This window comes from Nerophis lumbriciformis, linkage group LG30 (assembly GCF_033978685.3).
Source record: "Nerophis lumbriciformis linkage group LG30, RoL_Nlum_v2.1, whole genome shotgun sequence".
Lineage (NCBI taxonomy): Eukaryota > Metazoa > Chordata > Actinopteri > Syngnathiformes > Syngnathidae > Nerophis > Nerophis lumbriciformis.
This window is the reverse complement of record NC_084577.2, coordinates 5,949,585-5,971,125: the sequence shown is the minus strand read 5'-3', so window position 1 is coordinate 5,971,125 and position 21,541 is coordinate 5,949,585. Positions and strand designations below refer to the sequence as shown.

Here is a 21,541-nt window from a genome sequence, read left to right as displayed (position 1 = left end):
CTGTTTTCCGTACCTTGGAGACATCATGCCTCGTCGGTGTGTTGTCGGAGGGTGTAACAACACGAACAGGAACGGATTCAAGTTGCACCAGTGGCCCAAAGATGCGAAAGTGGCAAGAAATTGGACGTTTGTTCCACACACTTTACCGACGAAAGCTATGCTACGACAGAGATGGCAAGAATGTGTGGATATCCTGCGACACTCAAAGCAGATGCATTTCCAACGATAAAGTCAAAGAAATCTGCCGCCAGACCCCCATTGAATCTGCCGGAGTGTGTGAGCAATTCAGGGACAAAGACCCTCGGTAGCACGGCAAGCAATGGCAGCAGTTTGTTCCCGCAGACGAGCGAGCTAAACCCTAGCTTCCCTGGCCTGCTGACATCAACTCCAAAACTGGACAGATCAGCTTTCAGGAAAAGAGCGCGGATGAGGGTATGTCCACAGAATATATTAATTGATGAAAATTGGGCTGTCTGCACTCTCAAAGTGCATGTTGTTGCCAAATGTATTTCATATGCTGTAAACCTAGTTCATAGTTGTTAGTTTCCTTTAATGCCAAACAAACACATACCATTTGTTGGTTAGAAGGCGATCGCCGAATTCGTCCTCGCTTTCTCCCGCGTCGCTAGCTGTCGTGTCGTTTTCGTGGGTTTCGCTTGCATACGGTTCAAACCGATATGGCTCAATAGCTTCAGTTTCTTCTTCAATTTCATTTTCGCTACCTGCCTCCACACTACAACCATCCGTTTCAATACATTCGTAATCTGTTGAATCGCTTAAGCCGCTGAAATCCGAGTCTGAATCCGAGCTAATGTCGCTATAGCTTGCTGTTCTTTCCGCCATGTTTGTTTGTGTTGGCTTCACTATGTGACGTCACAGGAAAATGGACTTTGAAGGTTTTTTTAGGGATATTGCGTGATGGGTAAAATTTAAAAAAAAAACTTTGAAAAATATAATAAGCCACTGGGAACTGATTTTTAATGGTTTTAACAATTCTGAAATTGTGATAATGTTCCCCTTTAATTGTTTCCAAACGATACCTGTCACACGGCAGTAAAACGACTGATCAAACAAAACAGAAGTCATTGTCATGGACCCACTCGGTGCGGAGGCTAGCTCTCCAATCAGCGAAACGGACTCAATAACTCCACGGTGACGTTTTGGTAAATTTACGAAACTGAAACAATACAAAAAGAATGCCATTGTAAGTTAATAATACTAACAGACACTTGTAAACATATTAGCATATTTGCTAATGCTAGCGACAGACGCTAATGCTTGATTACATTACGATGGCATGTACAAATATGCATGAAAACACACACATCACACATGGGATGGTTTAGTCAGTATGAATTATTTTAGTTATTTTGTAAAACTTGCAAACTTTGCTTCGAGTGATGAATGAAGATTCATTTCAAGCAGGAACGCTATGGACCATTGTACCTCCAGTTCAAAGGACTAAACGGGAAATATATTTTTTACCAGCAACACCTGCAGTGAAAAAAACCCGTCCAAAAGATGGCGCCATAGCACAAGCAATACCAGACCTTTTCAATGTCTGTTGGTGTTCTATGAAAACTGTTGAATACAAAACATTATGGCTTTTAGCGAAGAAAAATCCTTAAATTAGCCAGATCATTTTATAAGCCGCAAGACTCAAAGCTTGGGTAAAAAAGTAGCGGCTTATAGTCCGGAAAATACCATATGTATATATTTACACATTTAAGTATTGTTTCAACACTGTGTAAATTAGACAAAATGCAAAATAAATCCAAAGCACCCAATTATTGTTTTTTGAAATCTTCAAGATGTACATTGTATTAAAATTCCATTACAACCATACAAAAAACTTGTGGGTGGTGCTTTACTTCCATGTTCAGGTGCAGTGATAACATAACATTTAGATTGTTACTGTGACTGATTTAGTAAGTAAGATGACATAAACGCTCAAAAGAAATGAATGAGATCGGCAGGAGGCCTAAATAAGACTTTTATTGCAAACAGTTGATCCGACGTCAAAACATGTCAAGACACTTTCTCAAAGCAATTACACACTTTTCCGGCTTCAAAATAAAAGTGCTACGCTATACATTTGGTTTAACTGCATTTACAAAATGAAAATGTCATACATTACGATCATGCTTTGTTGATAGGGGTGGGCACCAGATTTAGGCATTTATTCAGGTAGAAATATTACAAATCACAGCTGAGATAGGCTCCAGCCTCCCGTGACCCCAAAAGGGACAAGCAGTAGAAAATGGATGGATTTTATAAAAACATCTTTGACAATGAAAGCATGATCATAACAATCAACATTTTCTCTGTTATTTATGCGTGAAACAGTTATCTAAACATGGAAGTGTAGCTCCTCCTCTGAATGCTAGTGCTCCTAAAGCAGGAATATAACTTATGTATTTCTACAAAATCCAAACACTGGAAAGACATCAACATACAGTAGGCATTTGTTTTTATTATCATTAAATCATGTGTGTCCTTTTTGTGTTGAGCTGTTTAAAAAAGCATTTATTTAAAGCAATTTAATTGTCCGTTCATGGTGTTAAAACACATCCATAATGTGAAGTTTGTCTGTGTGCATATAATGAAAACAAACTAATTGACGATTTGATGTACTGTTGCATCATTACGTCATGCTTGTACATACATAATTTCGACTAATTTGTGATAGGCAACACTAAAAATTGTCCCTAGTGTGTGAATGGTTGTCTGTCTGTCTGTCTATGTTGACTCTGCAATGAGGTGGCGTCTTGCCGAGGGTGTACCCTGCCTTCCGCCAGAGGGCAGTTGGGATAGGCTCCAGCAACCGAAAGGGACAAGTGGTAGAAAATGGATGGATGGATGTACGGGGCGGCGCGGCGTGGTTGGGAGAGTGGCTGTGCCAGCAACCTGGTTCGATCCCCGCCTACTACCAACCTCGTCCGTTGTGTCCTTGAACAAGGACCTTGTCCTTGCTCCTGATGGGTCGTGGTTAGGGCCTTGCATGGCAGCGCCCGCCATCAGTGTGTGAAGGTGTGTGTGAATGGGTGAATGTGGAAATAATGTCAAATCACTTTGAGTACCTTGAAGGTAGAAAAGTGCTATACAAGTATAACCCATTTACCATTTACCTCCTTAGTCACTTAGATTAGATTTCTTTATTTGTACCCGTAGGTACTAGAGATGCGCGGTTTGCGGACACAACCGCGGAGTCCGCGGATTATCCGCGGATCGGGCGGATGAAATTAAAAAAACTAAGATTTTATCCGCTCGCGGGTCGGGTCGGGCGGATTAATTTTTTTTTTTTTTTTTTTTTTGCGGGTGGCAGTTAAACCAATTCGGAAATATATATACATAGTTAAATGTTGTTACCCACATACGAAAAACGAGCAGGCACCTGCTGCATATGCCACAACAGAAGAAAAAAAAAGAAAAGAGATGGACACTTTTACGGAGCGGAGAAGGGACGCCTCGCCGGGGTCCGGGACCGAGGCCCCTTCCCCCGAGAGGGCCCCACCGGGAGCCGTAGCTGAGGCGATCCGCGAAAAGGGCCCGACGCACGTCCAGGGTCACTACCGCGCCCACCGCACCGACACCCCGCCTCGTCCGCTTTCGCCGCGGCCGGCGTCACGCGCAGCAGGTAAGCAGCTTACCTGCCCGCCACCCCCGTGGCCGGGGGCTCGTAACATGGGTCACTCCGCGCGCTCCGCCCGCGCAGCTTACCTGCTTGCCACCCCTGTTGCCGGGGGCGCGTAACAGGGGTCACTCCGCGCGTAGTGCGCTCATGAAAGGGGTGGGGCTCACCCTGGTTGATATAGAGAGCAGGACGGTGGCCATGGAAGTTGGAACCCGCTAAGGAGTGTGTAACAACCCACCTGCCGAATCAACTAGCCCTGAAAATGGATGGCGCTGGAGCGTGGGCCCATACCTGGCTGTCGCCGGCAGCGAGACGCGCTTTGGAGGTGCGCTCAGCGCGGCTTCCATATGATTGCGCACTGGTGTGCGTCTGGGTCGTGACAGCGTGGCACGCGAATGTCTGTGCATTGGATCAGTCTCCTTTCTTTAACAGGCAAAAGCTTTATAACCTCACCATACCTGCCAACTTTTAAATCAGAAAAACCTAGTAGCCAGGGTCCAAGGGCCGCAGGCCCCGGTAGGTCCAGGACAAAGTCCTGGTGGAGGGTTCAGGGCTTCGCCCCCCGACGCAAAATGACTATTAGCATTCAGACAGGTTAAAATGTTGCTAAAACCATCACTTTTCTATCAGTCACAGTGACTTTTCAAAACAAAAATATTACAGCAAAAATCATATGGGTTGATTGACATGTTTATTCTGTAAGCTAACTTCAATAGTTTGAAATTATTTTGACAGTTAATGCCAGTTATCCTGTCAACCTTTCACAAGACTTCAATTTGTTAATTGAAAGTATAAATAGTATAAACACTTTTTACAGTATGTCGTGCTGTGAAATACAGCCGACAGGATTGTGCATGCATGGTGCAGGAGAACAAAGGACTTCTTTCATTTAAGGTTTGTGATAAACCATCAAACTCATTCGTTAAAAGGACTCTATAGTAATATAAAGCAAATTTTTCTGGACATTATCATGCAAGAAAAGTTTATTTTTGGGATCGCGATCACCGCGTAATGATTTTTAAAGGTTGCATTACATTATTAACTGTCCCATGTGATCAGCCAGTGCGATTGGAAGTCCATGCTCAATTATTGCCTCCGTAAATAAAACTTCGGCATTTATCACATCCAAAGAATCTGTTTGGGCGACGAAAAACGTTGAAAGTTTTCCACTTGTATCGCTAGCAACGGCATTAGACTTGTGTTTTTTTGTCCCAACGTGGTCTTTTACATCGCTAATTCCTCCGTGTCCGATCGAAAAATCTTGTCTGCACAAGGTGCAATTCGCGTAGTTTTCACCCTTTTTTTAATTTTTTTTATTAATATTAGATATATAACAACGGGCGGATGGCGGGCGGGTGTAGTTCTGATCAAACGTTACATCGGGTGGATGGCGGATGGTTGACGACTTTCTGACGCGGTTGCGGATGAAATAATTGCCTATCCGCGCATCTCTAGTAGGTACATTTGACTCAAGGTCTAAAATAAGCTTTTTCTAGATCCCCCTGTTCGTTCTAGGAGTTGACAGTTAAAGTAGAAGGACTGGATTAGTCAACATAGCAATGATTGTTTCATAAAAATAATTGCAAAGTTGCATTGTTAAATTTGTGGTTCAGGTGTATGCGTCGTCAGCGTAGTTTCCGCTATTTCAAATTCATATGTATCCTCACTTATTTACACAACAGTTACACACGCTGTGTTTGTTGTTTTCATGATGATGCTGATGTGGTTTACTGCAACTAATGACTTGGCCGTTGACATTCTGATGAGCCTCTTTAATTCTACTAAGGAGATTGCTAACTGTGAAGATAGGACGTAGCATCCATCAGAGGGAGAACATTGGAAGCACATCGGCTTTAATTAAATTACGTGAGAGAACAATGAAACCTCCGAGTCTGGAATACCATTTATTTTTGCTTGGCTTTGTTCCCCTTTTCACTTTATTTTAATGCTTTCATTCCTCTGCTATTTTCTCCCCAAGTATTCATCTCAGTCTTTTGACAGGTCTAATCCGTTTTGTTGGTTGAGCAGTGAAGGCTTTCTTCACTCTGTGCTGCTCCAATGCTGCTTTTCTATTGTTCCCATCACAACACAATTGGTCAAAAAGATTTGAAAATATTGGGCTTCACTTTTCATTGAATTATTTGAAAATGATTTATTCCTTAAAGTTTTATGGAGGCAGTGTGGAAAAGTATGGTAATTGAGTTTGAAAAGTGCTGGGTTTGGTCGAGGAAACTAAAAACTTGAATGATGACCAAATCTGCTACACTGCCATTTTCGGCAGATGGTCAATAAAATCTTGTTTTCTATAGTTTTCCTCGGTCTAGATCTGGAAATAATGCTGTAATATTGTTCAAGATACCTGCTTTGTTCTTGGTTTCAGATACATAATATTGTGTTATAAACAGAAAACTAAAGCACCATAAGAAACCAGATGAAATTATTGTCACTTATTCTAAAAAAAAAAAATGCTGAAAACAGTTGACCGCACTAGACACAAATAGGGCACACTTTTTTTCGATTGGCCATTGATCAGTATCACATAATTTCTGTCAACTAGTATGTGATCAGCCAATGCCAAATAATGCCTTTTAATGCTGATTTAAAAGATATTTTATTTGTTTTTAGTCCCCCAGCAGTTACAGTCGGAAGGGGATTCAATTGGCCCCATTCATCACGGTTTACCTGACACATGAATCGTGACATATTTTGGGCGTGCACTATCCACGTTAGCCACTAGATGGCAGTAGAGCAGGGGTGGGCAATACATTTTTACCGGAGGCCGCATGAGCAACCCGAGCACTGCTGGAGGGCCACATCGACAATATTTCAATTAAATGTTGCTCAATATTATTTTTGATATATACCGTAAGATAAATAATAATAATAATACTTTCATTTAACCTAACTTAACTTTATACCAAAAGCCCTGCTTTGGAAATCATTTGTACCCCTTTCAGAGATCACATTTAGTTGCCCTTAAACATCCTCATGTTGCACAATGAAATGTAAGCATAGGATGAAGTGTGCATTCCTGTAACTTTCTCTAGTAACAGCATTCCATGATTAATATCAATAAATTAACATTAATAATAAATGACAGTAAAATAAGCACACGTATGACTGAGGAGTCATAGTGTAACTTTGTGTGGTGTTTGAGTTGTCCGACTTTTTGTGTGGCCATAAACGCACCAGCGGCTTAGTGCTATGCGTGTTGGTGACAGATGACAAGTTGCTTTTGGCCTGGTTTGTACGGCAGAAAATGACTCGTTTGTCCAGATAGAAGTGTTTTACTCATGTTTTTGGTGTGGTTATGGCCGAATATAAACAGTTTTGCTCAATAAAGTGATCGATATAATTCCTGTCCTCGAAGCATCTCGATAGACGTTACAGTAATTGAACGGTGTTGATGAACACCGTTAGGGCCGCTTGTTGTCACTGTCACTCAGAGTTGCATTGCAAAATTACACACAATAAATGTGTTTATTTTGTTTAGAATTCAGGTGGGATTTGATTTGGTGCGCAGCATATATTTGCTGTGCGCAGAGGACGCTTGAGCAGTGCACAATTGCGCAGGCGCGCACCTTAGAGGGAACGTTGCTTGGCAGTCTATGTCTTGTTAAAAACACGCCAACTTTTCTCTTTTTAGCGTCTCGGGTGTAAACCGGGCATCACTTGTCGCTGTGCACCTTCACTCACAGGTTACACACGGACATACGCCCATAAATAACACTTTTCAAAATAAAAGCAGCACAGTTGTATTGCAGGCACGACATAAGATGTTTTTTAAACTTTATTTTGTAATTTGTGATTGCCGCTGTTCACATTCACTCACAATCACGCACGCGCATACATCCACACGGAAGTAATACAAATAACGCTTTTCAAAACAAAAGCGACACCGTTGAATTGCACACTCGACATAAATACTTTTTAAAATGTATTTTGTAATTTATGATTGGCCTCACGCGGACCGGACAGGGACGCACAAAGGGCCCGCGGGCCGTAGAATGCCCAGGTCTGCAGTAGAGTGTTGTACATCTTAAAATGTGTTTTGTGGTAATTCCAGCTTAAACCACAGCGTCTGTTGCTATGTAGAGTGGCGCTTTCCATCGGTGGCCATATGAATCCCTTGCCTACTGTATGTGCTCAATACAGTTTAAGACGTGTAGATGGAACCACATTACAGCAGCAAGTAACCAGCTATTAACAGGAAATCAACACATAGAATAATTACAGTCTAGAGCAGGTGTACTCAAACTTTTGGCCTCCAAGGCCCCCTACAGCCATATAAAAGGTAGTGGAGATCGTAATGTTCGATAGATGGCAACTAGTTAGCTTGGCGGACATGCCATCAATAATGTGTGAGCTTGAGAGAGGTCAGTTGAATATGTATTACATTTGGGAAGCCACCCTTTGGCAAGCCAAATGAAAAGCCTCAGCAGGACAAATTTGGGCACCCCGATCTAGAGAGAGGATAATATAACGATGATTTGTTGCTGTGTAGACCAGGCATAAACGTAAGGGGTGGTCTGATGGATCCATATAACGGTAGTGTTGATACAAAGGATAGTACTGTATCGGTATATGACTGTACGTAGAGTGATTAGATCTACAGTATATTTTTATTTGTTTTTGTTAATATTTACAAATTCTGGTAATACGTCCCTGAACACAGGAGGATTTTAAGGGCATAGATGAATAAATAAAATATGTTAATGGTATTGGCCAGTCTCAATCGTGGATGATCGGTAACTAAATCGCAAAAACCCTTATCGAAACATTCCTACTAGAGATGCGCGGATAGGCAATTATTTCATCCGCAACCGCGTCAGAAAGTCGTCAACCATCCGCCATCCACCCGATGTAACGTTTGATCAGGACTGCACCCGCCCGCAATCCGCCCGTTGTTATATATCTAATATTAATAAAAAAAAAAAAAAAAGGGTGAAAACTATGCGAATTGCACCTTGTGCAGACAAGATTTTTCGATCGGACACGGAGGAATTAGCGATGTAAAAGACCACGTTGGGACAAAAAAAACACAAGTCTAATGCCGTTGCTAGCGATACAAGTGGAAAACTTTCAACGTTTTTCGTCGCCCAAACAGATTCTTTGGATGTGATAAGTGCTGAAGTTTTATTTACGGAGGCAATAATTGAGCATGGACTTCCAATCGCACTGGCTGATCACATGGGACAGTTAATAATGTAATGCAACCTTTAAAAATCATTACGCGGTGATCGCGGTCCCAAAAATAAACTTTTCTTGCATGATAATGTCAAGAAAAATTCGCTTTATATTACTATAGAGTCCTTTTAACGAATGAGTTTGATGGTTTATCACAAACCTTAAATTAAAGAAGTCCTTTGTTCTCCTGCACCATGCATGCGCAATCCTGTCGGCTGTATTTCACAGCACGACATACTGTTAAAAGTGTTTATACTATTTATACTTTCAATTAACAAATTGAAGTCTTGTGAAAGGTTGACAGGATAACTGGCATTAACTGTCAAAATAATTTCAAACTATTGAAGTTAGCTTACAGAATAAACATGTCAATCAACCCATATGATTTTTGCTGTAATATTTTTGTTTTGAAAAGTCACTGTGACTGATAGAAAAGTGATGGTTTTAGCAACATTTTAACCTGTCTGAATGCTAATAATCATTTTGCGTCGGGGGGCGAAGGAACCCCCCACCAGGACTTTGTCCTGGACCTACCGGGGCCTGCGGCCCTTGGACCCCTGTTACGAGCCCCCGGCCACGGGGGTGGCGGGCAGGTAAGCTGCTTACCTGCTGCGCGTGACGCCGGCCGCGGCGAAAGCGGACGAGGCGGGGTGTCGGTGCGGTGGGCGCGGTAGTGAGCCTGGACGTGCGTCGGACCCTTCTCGCGGATCGCCTCAGCTACGGCTCCCGGTGGGGCCCTCTCGGGGGAAGGGGCCTCGGTCCCGGACCCCGGCGAGGCGTCCCTTCTCCGCTCCGTAAAAGTGTCCATCTCTTTTCTTTTTTTTTCTTCTGTTGTGGCATATGCAGCAGGTGCCTGCTCGTTTTTCGTATGTGGGTAACAACATTTAACTATGTGTATATATTTCCCAATTGGTTTAACTGCCACCCGCAAAAAAAAAAAAAAAAAAAATCTAATTAATCCGCCCGACCCGACCCGCGAGCGGATAAAATCTTATTTTTTTAAATTTCATCCGCCCGATCCGCGGATAATCCGCGGACTCCGCGGTTGTGTCCGCAAACCGCGCATCTCTAATTCCTACCTATATCGAATTTTAGCACTTAGCTGAGCCAGTACATAACATTAATATAAACTACAGTGTCAGTGCTGTAGTTTTTATGGCAACTTCATAATCTTTTGCTCACCTCACGGTCCTGTCACTTACTTCCAGGTGCAGCAGCCTTGTCAGGAGCAGTCACCCATACAGTTTCTACCGCAGTGATTGTTTTTGAGCTGACTGGGCAGATCTCTCACATCCTTCCTGTGATGATAGCAGTGATTCTGGCCAATGCTGTAGCGCAGTCCCTGCAACCCTCCCTCTACGACTCCATCATCCGGATCAAGAAGCTGCCATACCTCCCAGAGCTGGGCTGGGGACACCATGAGTAAGTAGAGTGGGCCTCTTGCATAGAAAGAGTTGTACACTTTTCCTGCATGTGTATAGTCATTTACAGTCCACAGGCCACACAGCTCTACTCGCATGTTAGCGGCAGCTTATGTCAATATCTAAGTAGCTGCGCAGGTGTCGAATACACCATGTCAGCTTGGCACTGCATGACATTTAAGATGTATGCCCTGTTGCATAGAGTGGTAAGCCTTTAATCAGTGGCATTGCATGAAATTAAAATGAAGGGTTTGATAGTACCAGCCACAAAGTTTTAAAGGATGAAAAAGGACAGAAGTAGTATAAGTAGTCACGGTCAAAGAGCGATACAAGTAAAATTAAAGGAAGCGCATATTTGACTCCCTCCAGGAGCTGACAACGCACATTGCCTCTAAAATCTGAAATATAATACCAGTTATGGTAATGTAATGTTAGAAAAGCTTTGATGACAATGAGCCAAATTGCAGTAGATGTTAAATTATGCACTATGGTTGCACAATTTTAGGTTATGCTGCGAAAAAAATTGGACGTGTGTTTAAGTGTGACAAGGCATTAGTTAAGTTTTATAGGGTGACCTGTTCTGAGAGAAGTTTTGAAAATAACCGTGGTTATTTTGAAAATAACTGCACTATAATTGTAACAAGAGCTCAGTACAGTACACGATTCTTATTAAATGACGAAAACACGCTTGTAAAACTCAGTTTGTTAATAAATGAAAGTAATATTACATTAGCCGCTTGCTGATGCACCTGTGCCTGGGCCAATGTCATATTTATAAAGAAACAATATGTTCTGCTGAGCTTTTTGTACTTTAGACTTAGACTTCCTTTTTATTGTCATTCAAATTTGAACTTTACAGCACAGATAAGAACGAAATTTCGTTACATAAGCTCATGGTAGTGCAGGATAAAAAAGCAATAAGGTGCATATATAAATAATATATATAAATATATATATAAGATAAATAAATATAAATAAATAAATAGATTACTGTACAGATAAATATATTGCACTTTTTCACATGCGTCCACGTTTATGGATGTATGTCATACTTGCCAACCTTGAGACCTCCGATTTCGGGAGGTGGGGGGCGGGGGGCGTGGTTGGCGGCGTGGTTAAGATATATATATATATATATATATATATATATATATATATATATATATATAAGAAATACTTGACTTTCAGTGAATTCTAGCTATATATATATATATATATATATATATATATATATATATATATATATATATATATATATATATGTATATATATATGTATATATATATATATATTTATAAATAAATAAAAGAAATACTTGAATTTCAGTGTTCATTTATTTACACATATACACATACATAACACTCCTCTACTCATTGTTGAGTTAAGGGTTGAATTGTCCATCCTTGTTCTATTCTCTGTCACTATTTCAGAACACACACATTATACAAATATACATTATAAAATCAATAAGAAAATGGGAGCTCTAATTTGGGAGTCTGAATTAGGATCAGAAGTTCCTATATAAACATTGCGTACACACGTCGCCATTTTGTATTGATTACTGCAGCTGTACACTGGATTCATTCATAAATACAAACTACAACTCACAAACACTTTAGAGTTAGGCTCCACCATCAGAATGTGTACTTAAACTTATAAAGATCACATGGATATTATTCAGTGAGTTGATTCACCAAAACTAACCTGTTACACAGGAGGAAAAAGCACACAGGACGTTTCAATTGTTCACAGACTGGTCTCTCTCATCAGAATGACAAGACACTTCCGGTCTGCAGGTGATAGCATTCAATTGGGAAGAAACGCCCTACTGCCTCCTACTGACCAATGTGAATACTGATAAATGTGTAATGACAGCTCCAAAGACGAATTCAAACCACAAAATAAACTAAATAAATCAACACAAAAATGTGACACATTATGGGTGGGTCACATATGCATGTACAGTAGATGGCAGTATTGTCCTGTTTAAAAGTGTCACAACATTGCTGTTTACGGCAGACGAACTGCTTTACGGTAGACGAAAACGTGACTGCTGTTGTTGTGTGTTGTTACCGCGCTTGGAGGACGTTAATGAAACTGCCTAACAATAAACCCACATAAGAAACCAAGAACTCGCCCTCGATCATTCTACAGTTATAACGTGATTGGGCAGGCATGCTGTTTATATTGTGGGAAAGCAGACGTGAGAACAGGCTGTCAACACGTCACTCAGGTCCGCATGGAGCTGGAGGGCGCGTGGCCTCCAGCTCCGCCTGAATTTCGGGAGATTTTCGGGAGAAAATTTGTCCCGGGAGGTTTTCGGGAGAGACGCTGAATTTCGGGAGTCTCCCGGAAAATCCGGGAGGGTTGGCAAGTATGATGTATGTTGTATTGTCTTTTTTATTCCAGCGAGTTAATCCATTTTGGGGGGAGTTGAGGGGATAATTTAATTTAATTATGATGCGTTCAAGAGTCTTACGGCTTGAGGTAAGAAGCTGTTACAGAACCTGGAGGTTCTGCTTCGGAGGCTGCGGAACCTCTTTCTAGAGTCCAGCAGTGAAAACAGTCCTTGGTGGGGGTGGGAGGAGTCTTTGCAGATTTTCTGAGCCCTGGTCAGGCAGCGGCTTTTTGCGATCTCCTGGATAGGAGGAAGAGGAGTCCTGATGATCTTTTCCGCTGTCCTCACCACTCTCTGGAGAGACTTCCAGTCTGAGGCACTGCGGGCTCCAGTCCTGTGTACAAGATCGTACTAAAAAGTCGATGCTTTTAAAACTGCACCGGAATCCAACACCATCCAAATTTGTGGTGATGTCATATTGTTGTTGACGTAACTAGTGCTAGAAAAGTAGAAAGTATACTATAAACTATTTATTAGCTGCTGAGATGTTCTCTTCAGGGATTTATGTCTCCAGTCTCAATTTTGGTAAGTAATGCCTTGGATACGGATACCAGCCTATTTGTTAATTGTCATAAGTACACAGTGTGTCTTGACTGCCTGCTGGCAGTAGTTTTACATTTTTATTTTGGGTGTTGGACTGATGTTATGTATGGTATCGTTTTTCTTTGACGGGAATCATCAATGACATGTGCCTTGCAAGAAGCCACAGTTTGTTAGAACGGGACTATGTACTGTAGAATCTTGGATAAGAACACTGAAGATGGGTGATTAACGTGTCTGCCAATATGACAATGAAGCAAAACTAGGCTTGCAGAGTGATGGATTACCATATTTTCCGGACTATAAAGCACACTTAAAATATTTATTTTTTCTCAAAACTCGACAGTGCGCCTTATAACCCAGTGCGCCTAATGTGGGGAACAATTTTGGTTGAGCATACCCACCTCAAAGCTATTTTGTTTTGTACATGGTGTAATGATAAGTGTGACCAGTAGATGGCAGTCAAACATAAGAGATACGTGTAGACTGCACTATGATGGGTCTCAAGTAAACAACACCAACGTTTTAAATGTTCCATTGAAAATATAGAACATTACACACGGCGCTCAAAAATCTACCAAAATGTTTTAGTACGACTTTGGTTAGCTATGAAGCCGCACCTCTTGAAGGATTGTCAGCGCATTAAACATACAAGTATTATTATGGTGTGTGTATAAGGTAAGACATATTATCTGGTGTTTTGTTTCGCAATATTATGCAAAATCAACTTTTCTTACCTTCTGGTACCTGCTGATCTGAATTTGGGATCTGCATAAATCCTGAAAAATTGTGCGCGTCCGCACCGACGCCGTAGGTGATAATCTTCTTCTTTTTCTCTATCTTCTTGTTATGGGACATTCCTCTTCCGCAGTTGCCATTTCTAATAAATAGTAGTGTAAAGTTCTTACTAGAGATGTCCGATAATATCGGCGTGCCGATATTATCGGTCGATAAATGCGTTAAAATGTAATATCGGAAATTATCGGTATCGTTTTTTTTTTTATCGGTATCGTTTTGTTTTTTTTTTGTTTTTTTTTATTAAATCAACATAAAAAACACAATATACACTTACAATTAGTGCACCAACCCAAAAAACCTCCCTCCCCCATTCACACTAATTCACACAAAAGGGTTGTTTCTTTCTGTTATTAATATTCTGGTTCCTACATTATATATCAATATATATCAATACAGTCTGCAAGGGATACAGTCCGTAAGCACACATGATTGTGTGTGCTGCTGGTCCACTAATAGTACTAACCTTTAACAGTTAATTTGACTAATTTTCATTAATTACTAGTTTCTATGTAACTGTTTTTATATTGTTTTACTTTCTTTTTTATTCAAGAAAATGTTTTTAATTTATCTTATTTTTATTTTTTATTTTTTTTAAAGTACCTTATCTTCACCATACCTGGTTGTCCAAATTAGGCATAATAATGTGTTAATTCCACAACTGTATATATCGGTTGATATCGGTATCGGTAATTAAAGAGTTGGACAATATCGGAATATCTGATATCGGCAAAAAGCCATTATCGGACATCCCTAGTTCTTACTTATATCTGTCAGTAAACTCGCCATGACAGCACTAAAACATAACGGCATAGTGCAGTGGTCCCCAACCTTTTTGTAGCTGCGGACCGGTCAACGCTTGAAATTGTGTCCGGTCCGTGGGACAAAATTTGTTTTTTGTTTTTTTTGTTTTTTTTAATATATATATTTTTTTGGGGGGTGTTGGGGGGTTTGGCATAAAGAAATAAAATCATGTGTGTTTACGGACTATCCCTGCAGACTGTATTGATCTATATTGATATATAATGTAGGAACCAGAAATATTAATAACAGAAAGAAATAACCCTTTTTTGCGAATGAGTGTGAATGAGTGTAAATTGGAAGGGAGTTTTTTTTGGGTTTGTGCACTAATTGTAAGTGTATCTTGTGTTTTTTATGTTGATTTAATAAAAAATAAAAAATAAATATATATATATATTTTTTTATTTCTTGTGCGGCCCGGTACCAATCAATCCACGGACCGGTACGCGGGCCGCGGCCCGGTGGTTGGGGACCACTGGTGTAGTGAGTTTACGTTATTCACCCAAGGAACTTTAGTTATTAGAGATCCGGTCGGACGGTTTTTCACGGGACACATTTCCGGTGTTGTTTCCGGATGAGGAGATGCTGCTCCGGTATTGATTTAAGTAAAGTCTGAATGTCATTATAACAGTTAGCTCCATCTTTTGACACTTCTTCCACACCTGTCCTTGCACGCTACACCGCTACAACAAAGATGACGGGGAGAAGACGGCGCCGAAGGTGAGCCACGTAAGTAAGACCGCCCACAAAACAAGGCATCCTGAAGCGATTGTCAGAAAGCGGCTTGAAGATCATCTGTAAAACATAATCTATGCAACATTTTGACCAAAGAACCACCATTACATGTTATGTAGACCACAAGGAAGTGTTTTTCATTTAGAAAAAATAAATAATAATATGACTCTTTTAATGCACCCTATAATCCGGTGCGCTTAATATATGAAAAAAGATAAAAGATAGACCATTCATCGGCAGTGCACCATATAATCCGTTGCGCCCTATGGTCCGGAAAATACGGTATATCCTGGAAAATTTCCAGAAAGTTTCCAGTAAATTTCCATGGGAAGTTAAGGTGGGGAATTTTGTGTTGCCACAATGCGTGTGATTTGCTGATGTGCTTGCTGCATTGTAAATCGTGTTTGATTTTAAAATATAATCCTGGTAAAAAGGGTTGCGCGATATTGACGATATACAATATAAATGATATAGATTTGCCTGATGATAGAGCTTTAGGTTTAGGAGTAGGAGGAAAAAACAATGGATTCAAATCTAAGCTAATAGTGGGAAATTATTTTGATATTTAATAGATATTTTTACACCGCCATCCTGTGTTTCCTGTGTTGTCTCATTATAATTGTGATCAAAAATGTAATCATTCGATGATCTTGAAAAACTGATGTATCAGCATTAATCAATCAATCAATGTTTACTTATATAGCCCTAAATCACGAGTGTCTAAAAGGGCTGGACAAGCCACAATGATATCCTCGGCTCAGATCCCACATCAGGGCAAGAAAAAACTCAACCCAAAGGGATGACAATGAGAAACCTTGGAGGGGACCCGGGCGACCGGTGCAATTGATGTCGAGTGGATCCAACATAATATTGTGAGAGTCTAGTCCATATTTTCTCCTTTCTTTTTGGTGACTTCCAAAGCCCACATAATAGTGGGAGTCCAGTCCATAGTGGGGCCAGCAGGAGACCATCTCGAGCGGAGACAGGTCCACAGCGCAGAGACGTCCCCAACTGATGCATTAGTATGACTTTAATGTAAAGTATCCAAAAAAAACAACTAATAAATAATTATTACAATTCAACAGAAATATTGACAGAACCATGTTCCAACAAAATGTAACCAGATATTAATAGTAAATTAGCAAGTAGATTAATAATAGTTTTTGACAAAATATTGCAACTGGAAATTATGCAATATGTTACTGCATACATTTGCAGACAAATTGGGAGCCCTTGTAACCCATTTTAAAATGGTTAAATTATCATTTATATATACCAAATAATATATTGTGATGTATATTGTTATTAGAGGTGGGAATCGTTGGGCATCTCACAATTCGATTACGATTCAGGATCTACGATTAAATTAAAAATAAATTATAGAATTTACCATATTTTTCGGAGTATAAGTCGCACCGGAGTATAAGTCGCACCTGCCGAAAATGCATAATAAAGAGGGAAAAAAACATATAAGTCGCATTTTTGGGGGAAATTTATTTGATAAAACCCAACACCAAGAATAGACATTTGAAAGGCAATTTAAAATAAATAAAGAATAGTAAACAACAGGCTGAATAAGTCTACATTATATGAGGCATAAATAACCAACTGAGAACGTGCCTGGTATGTTAACGTAACATATTATGGTAAGAGTCATTCAAATAACTATAACATATAGAACATGCTATACGTTTACCAAACAATCTGTCACTCCTAATCGCTAAATCCCATGAAATCTTATACGTCTAGTCTCTTACGTGAATGAGCTAAATAATATTATTTGATATTTTACGGTAATGTGTTAATAATTTCACACATAAGTCGCTCCTGAGTATAAGTCGCACCCCCGGCCAAACTATGAAAAAAACTGCAACTTATAGTCTGAAAAATACGGTATGTACCATATATAGATGCAGTTTTACATTTCTTTTCGTTTCACTAAATAAGCATTAATTACTTACTACTTTTCAAAACAGTGCGTTTTTAATAAGAAACAGTTTAATTACCATTACATTTATCAAATTAATAGAAATGTGTGCAAAACTGGAACATACAGTAAGTACCCTAAAATAAAGGAACCGGTTGGATCTCTCTGTGAGGTGGCTTGCTGCGGTCAGCATTACTTTATTTACAATGAATAAGTAATTGATTATTGACATTTTCCTAATCGATTCCACATGTCCGAATTGTGATGGAATTTAAAAATCTATTATTTCCCCCCACTTCTAAACTAAAAGAGGCTGCAATATAATTACAGTATAGATTTTAGGCCACATCGCCCATCCTTACTAAGTAATCCCTGTTTTTTTATCAAAAAGATGAAGTCTCCAATTTAGAATACAGTAGTACCTCAACATACAAGCTTAATTACCGTATTTTTTGGAGTATAAGTCGCACCTGCCGAAAATGCATAATAAAGAAGGAAAAACATATACAGGTAAAAGCCAGTAAATTAGAATATTTTGAAAAACTTGATTTATTTCAGTAATTGCATTCAAAAGGTGTAACTTGTACATTATATTTATTCATTGCACACAGACTGATGCATTCAAATGTTTATTTCATTTAATTTTGATGATTTGAAGTGGCAACAAATGAAAATCCAAAATTCCGTGTGTCACAAAATTAGAATATTACTTGAGGCTAATACAAAAAAGGGATTTTTAGAAATGTTGGCCAACTGAAAAGTATGAAAATGAAAAATATGAGCATGTACAATACTCAATACTTGGTTGGAGCTCCTTTTGCCTCAATTACTGCGTTAATGCGGCGTGGCATGGAGTCGATGAGTTTCTGGCACTGCTCAGGTGTTATGAGAGCCCAGGTTGCTCTGATAGTGGCCTTCAACTCTTCTGCGTTTTTGGGTCTGGCATTCTGCATCTTCCTTTTCACAATACCCCACATATTTTCTATGGGGCTAAGGTCAGGGGAGTTGGCGGGCCAATTTAGAACAGAAATACCATGGTCCGTAAACCAGGCACGGGTAGATTTTGCGCTGTGTGCAGGCGCCAAGTCCTGTTGGAACTTGAAATCTCCATCTCCATAGAGCAGGTCAGCAGCAGGAAGCATGAAGTGCTCTAAAACTTGCTGGTAGACGGCTGCGTTGACCCTGGATCTCAGGAAACAGAGTGGACCGACACCAGCAGATGACATGGCACCCCAAACCATCACCCAACCATGCAAATTTTGCATTTCCTTTGGAAATCGAGGTCCCAGAGTCTGGAGGAAGACAGGAGAGGCACAGGATCCACGTTGCCTGAAGTCTAGTGTAAAGTTTCCACCATCAGTGATGGTTTGGGGTGCCATGTCATCTGCTGGTGTCGGTCCACTCTGTTTCCTGAGATCCAGGGTCAACGCAGCCGTCTACCAGCAAGTTTTAGAGCACTTCATGCTTCCTGCTGCTGACCTGCTCTATGGAGATGGAGATTTCAAGTTCCAACAGGACTTGGCGCCTGCACACAGCGCAAAATCTACCCGTGCCTGGTTTACGGACCATGGTATTTCTGTTCTAAATTGGCCCGCCAACTCCCCTGACCTTAGCCCCATAGAAAATCTGTGGGGTATTGTGAAAAGGAAGATGCAGAATGCCAGACCCAAAAACGCAGAAGAGTTGAAGGCCACTATCAGAGCAACCTGGGCTCTCATAACACCTGAGCAGTGCCAGAAACTCATCGACTCCATGCCACGCCGCATTAACGCAGTAATTGAGGCAAAAGGAGCTCCAACCAAGTATTGAGTATTGTACATGCTCATATTTTTCATTTTCATACTTTTCAGTTGGCCAACATTTCTAAAAATCCCTTTTTTGTATTAGCCTTAAGTAATATTCTAATTTTGTGACACACGGAATTTTGGATTTTCATTTGTTGCCACTTCAAATCATCAAAATTAAATGAAATAAACATTTGAATGCATCAGTCTGTGTGCAATGAATAAATATAATGTACAAGTTACACCTTTTGAATGCAATTACTGAAATAAATCAAGTTTTTCAAAATATTCTAATTTACTGGCTTTTACCTGTATATAAATCGCACTGGAAAAAAACTGCGACTTATAGTCCGAAAAATACGGTAGTTCTATGGCCAAACTTGTAACTCAAAACATTCGTATCTCAAATCGTCGACTTATTAATTTAAATACATTTTGGGCTCCCGCAAAACATCACAATTTTAACATACAACATGCCATTTAGGAAGAAAAACTAACTTTTGAATAAGAAATATTGTTTGGAAAACAATACAATAGAATGTACAACTAGAGTAGTTTTTAATAATAATAATAATGTAATACTAATATTCAACATTTATCTTGGAGAGCGGGTTTTTACGTGTTTTCCTTAGAGCTGCTTTTCCATCAAACACATCATCAGAAAAAAATCCATTCTGTATTTCAATGGGTAATCGTCCACTGTTTGGATATGTTTTAACGTATCTAATACGCCGCTGGCGAGACCATCCGAGCAAGGTCTGTCCAGCCTTCGCTAGACTGGCTCATAGATGCCCCACAGCTACATCTTTTTAGCCACCAGAGGAATCTTGTCACGGCAACGTCACAACAGTGATTTCCCCTTTAAGCACTAATACTACCTAATTTAATGAAGATCATCTGCTTCTTCTCAGCACTCTCCTTCACACTCACTTCTTCCGTTCAGTGGTTGGAAAAGCAAAGTTATGTTGATCTCTAGCTATAAGCTAATGCTAGCAAGTAAGACCAGATGTTTCAGTACGCCAACTAGCGGCAAGGATGTTTGTAACTCAAATCTTGCACACAACAAAAAACCAAGAGACAGTTTGTATATCACAATGGTCTTAAACTGGCTTAGAAGTTATTTAACAGGAAACAATACGCGAAGCTCGACGAACACACGTCTACAACGCTAAATATATCCTGTGATGTACCTCAGGGATCAATACTAGGACTAATGGTTGTACAGCGTTTTGTTCAGAAGAGAACACAAAGAAGCTAATACAAATAATAACACAATAAATTAATAAATTAAAAAGATGGTTTGACAAAAACAGACTCACTGAATCTCAGTAAAACTAAAATAATGCTATTTGGTAGCAGTAGAAAGGAAGGTCAAACACAAATACAAATAGACGGAATAGAAAGAGTAGATAAAACCACATTTCTAGATATAATGATTGATGATAAATTTAACTGGAAATCTCATGTAAAAAAATATAAACATAAAGTAGCAAGAAACATGTCAATAATGAATAAAGCAAAACATGTTCTTGACCAAAAATCACTTCATATTCTTTACTGCTCACTAGTGTTACCATATCTGAGTTATTGTGTAGAAATAACTACAAAAGTACACTTCATTCATTAACAGTGTTACAAAAAAGATCAGTTAGAATAATACATAATGTTGGATATAGAGAACATAGAAACCCTTTATTCATTGAATCAAAAATACTGAAATTCCATGACATAGTAAATTTGCAAACAGCTAAAATTATACACAAAGCAAACTATAACCTGCTACCCAAGAATACACAACAATTCTTCTCAACAAAAGAGGAGAAATATAATCTTAGAGAAAAATGTAATTTAAAACATTTGTACGCACGTACAACACTTAAGAACTTCAGTATATCAGTATGTGGAATTAAATTATGGAATGGATTAAGCAAAGAAATCAAACAAAGTACTAATATGATCCACTTCAAGAAACTCTTCAAACTTAAAGTCTTTACAAAGTACAAAGAAGAAGAACCAGGATAAAAATTCTGAATTTATTCCAACAATCCATTCATTTTCTAGATAGTCCTACTTATCTCACCATATGAAATGTAACTTACTTCACCAGTTATTATTTATGTATTTATTTTATTGTTATTACTTATAGATTATATTGTGAATAAATTGAGAACAGGAAGTGAACAAAAGTTTTAGCAACTGCTATGTAAAGGAAAATGGGTAGGATTAAATAAGCTCTGCTTCTTTCTACTCCTTTTCGAACATGTTGAATAGAGAAACTGGAAATTGTGATGTATCATGTTGTATGCATGCATGTTCCAA

General features: G+C 39.5%; 1 protein-coding gene across 3 annotated transcripts in view; it reads left to right on the top strand.

The window, feature by feature from the left end:
- The window catches only part of clcn2c (chloride channel 2c), a 456,474-nt gene that overhangs the window by 255,342 nt on the left and 179,591 nt on the right, over positions 1-21,541 (top strand). For all 3 annotated transcript variants that reach the window (XM_072911968.1, XM_061925436.2, XM_061925435.2), the window contains exon 15: positions 10,030-10,243. In XM_072911968.1, the coding sequence (XP_072768069.1) occupies positions 10,030-10,243 (214 nt within the window). The remainder of the gene's footprint in view (positions 1-10,029; positions 10,244-21,541) is intronic.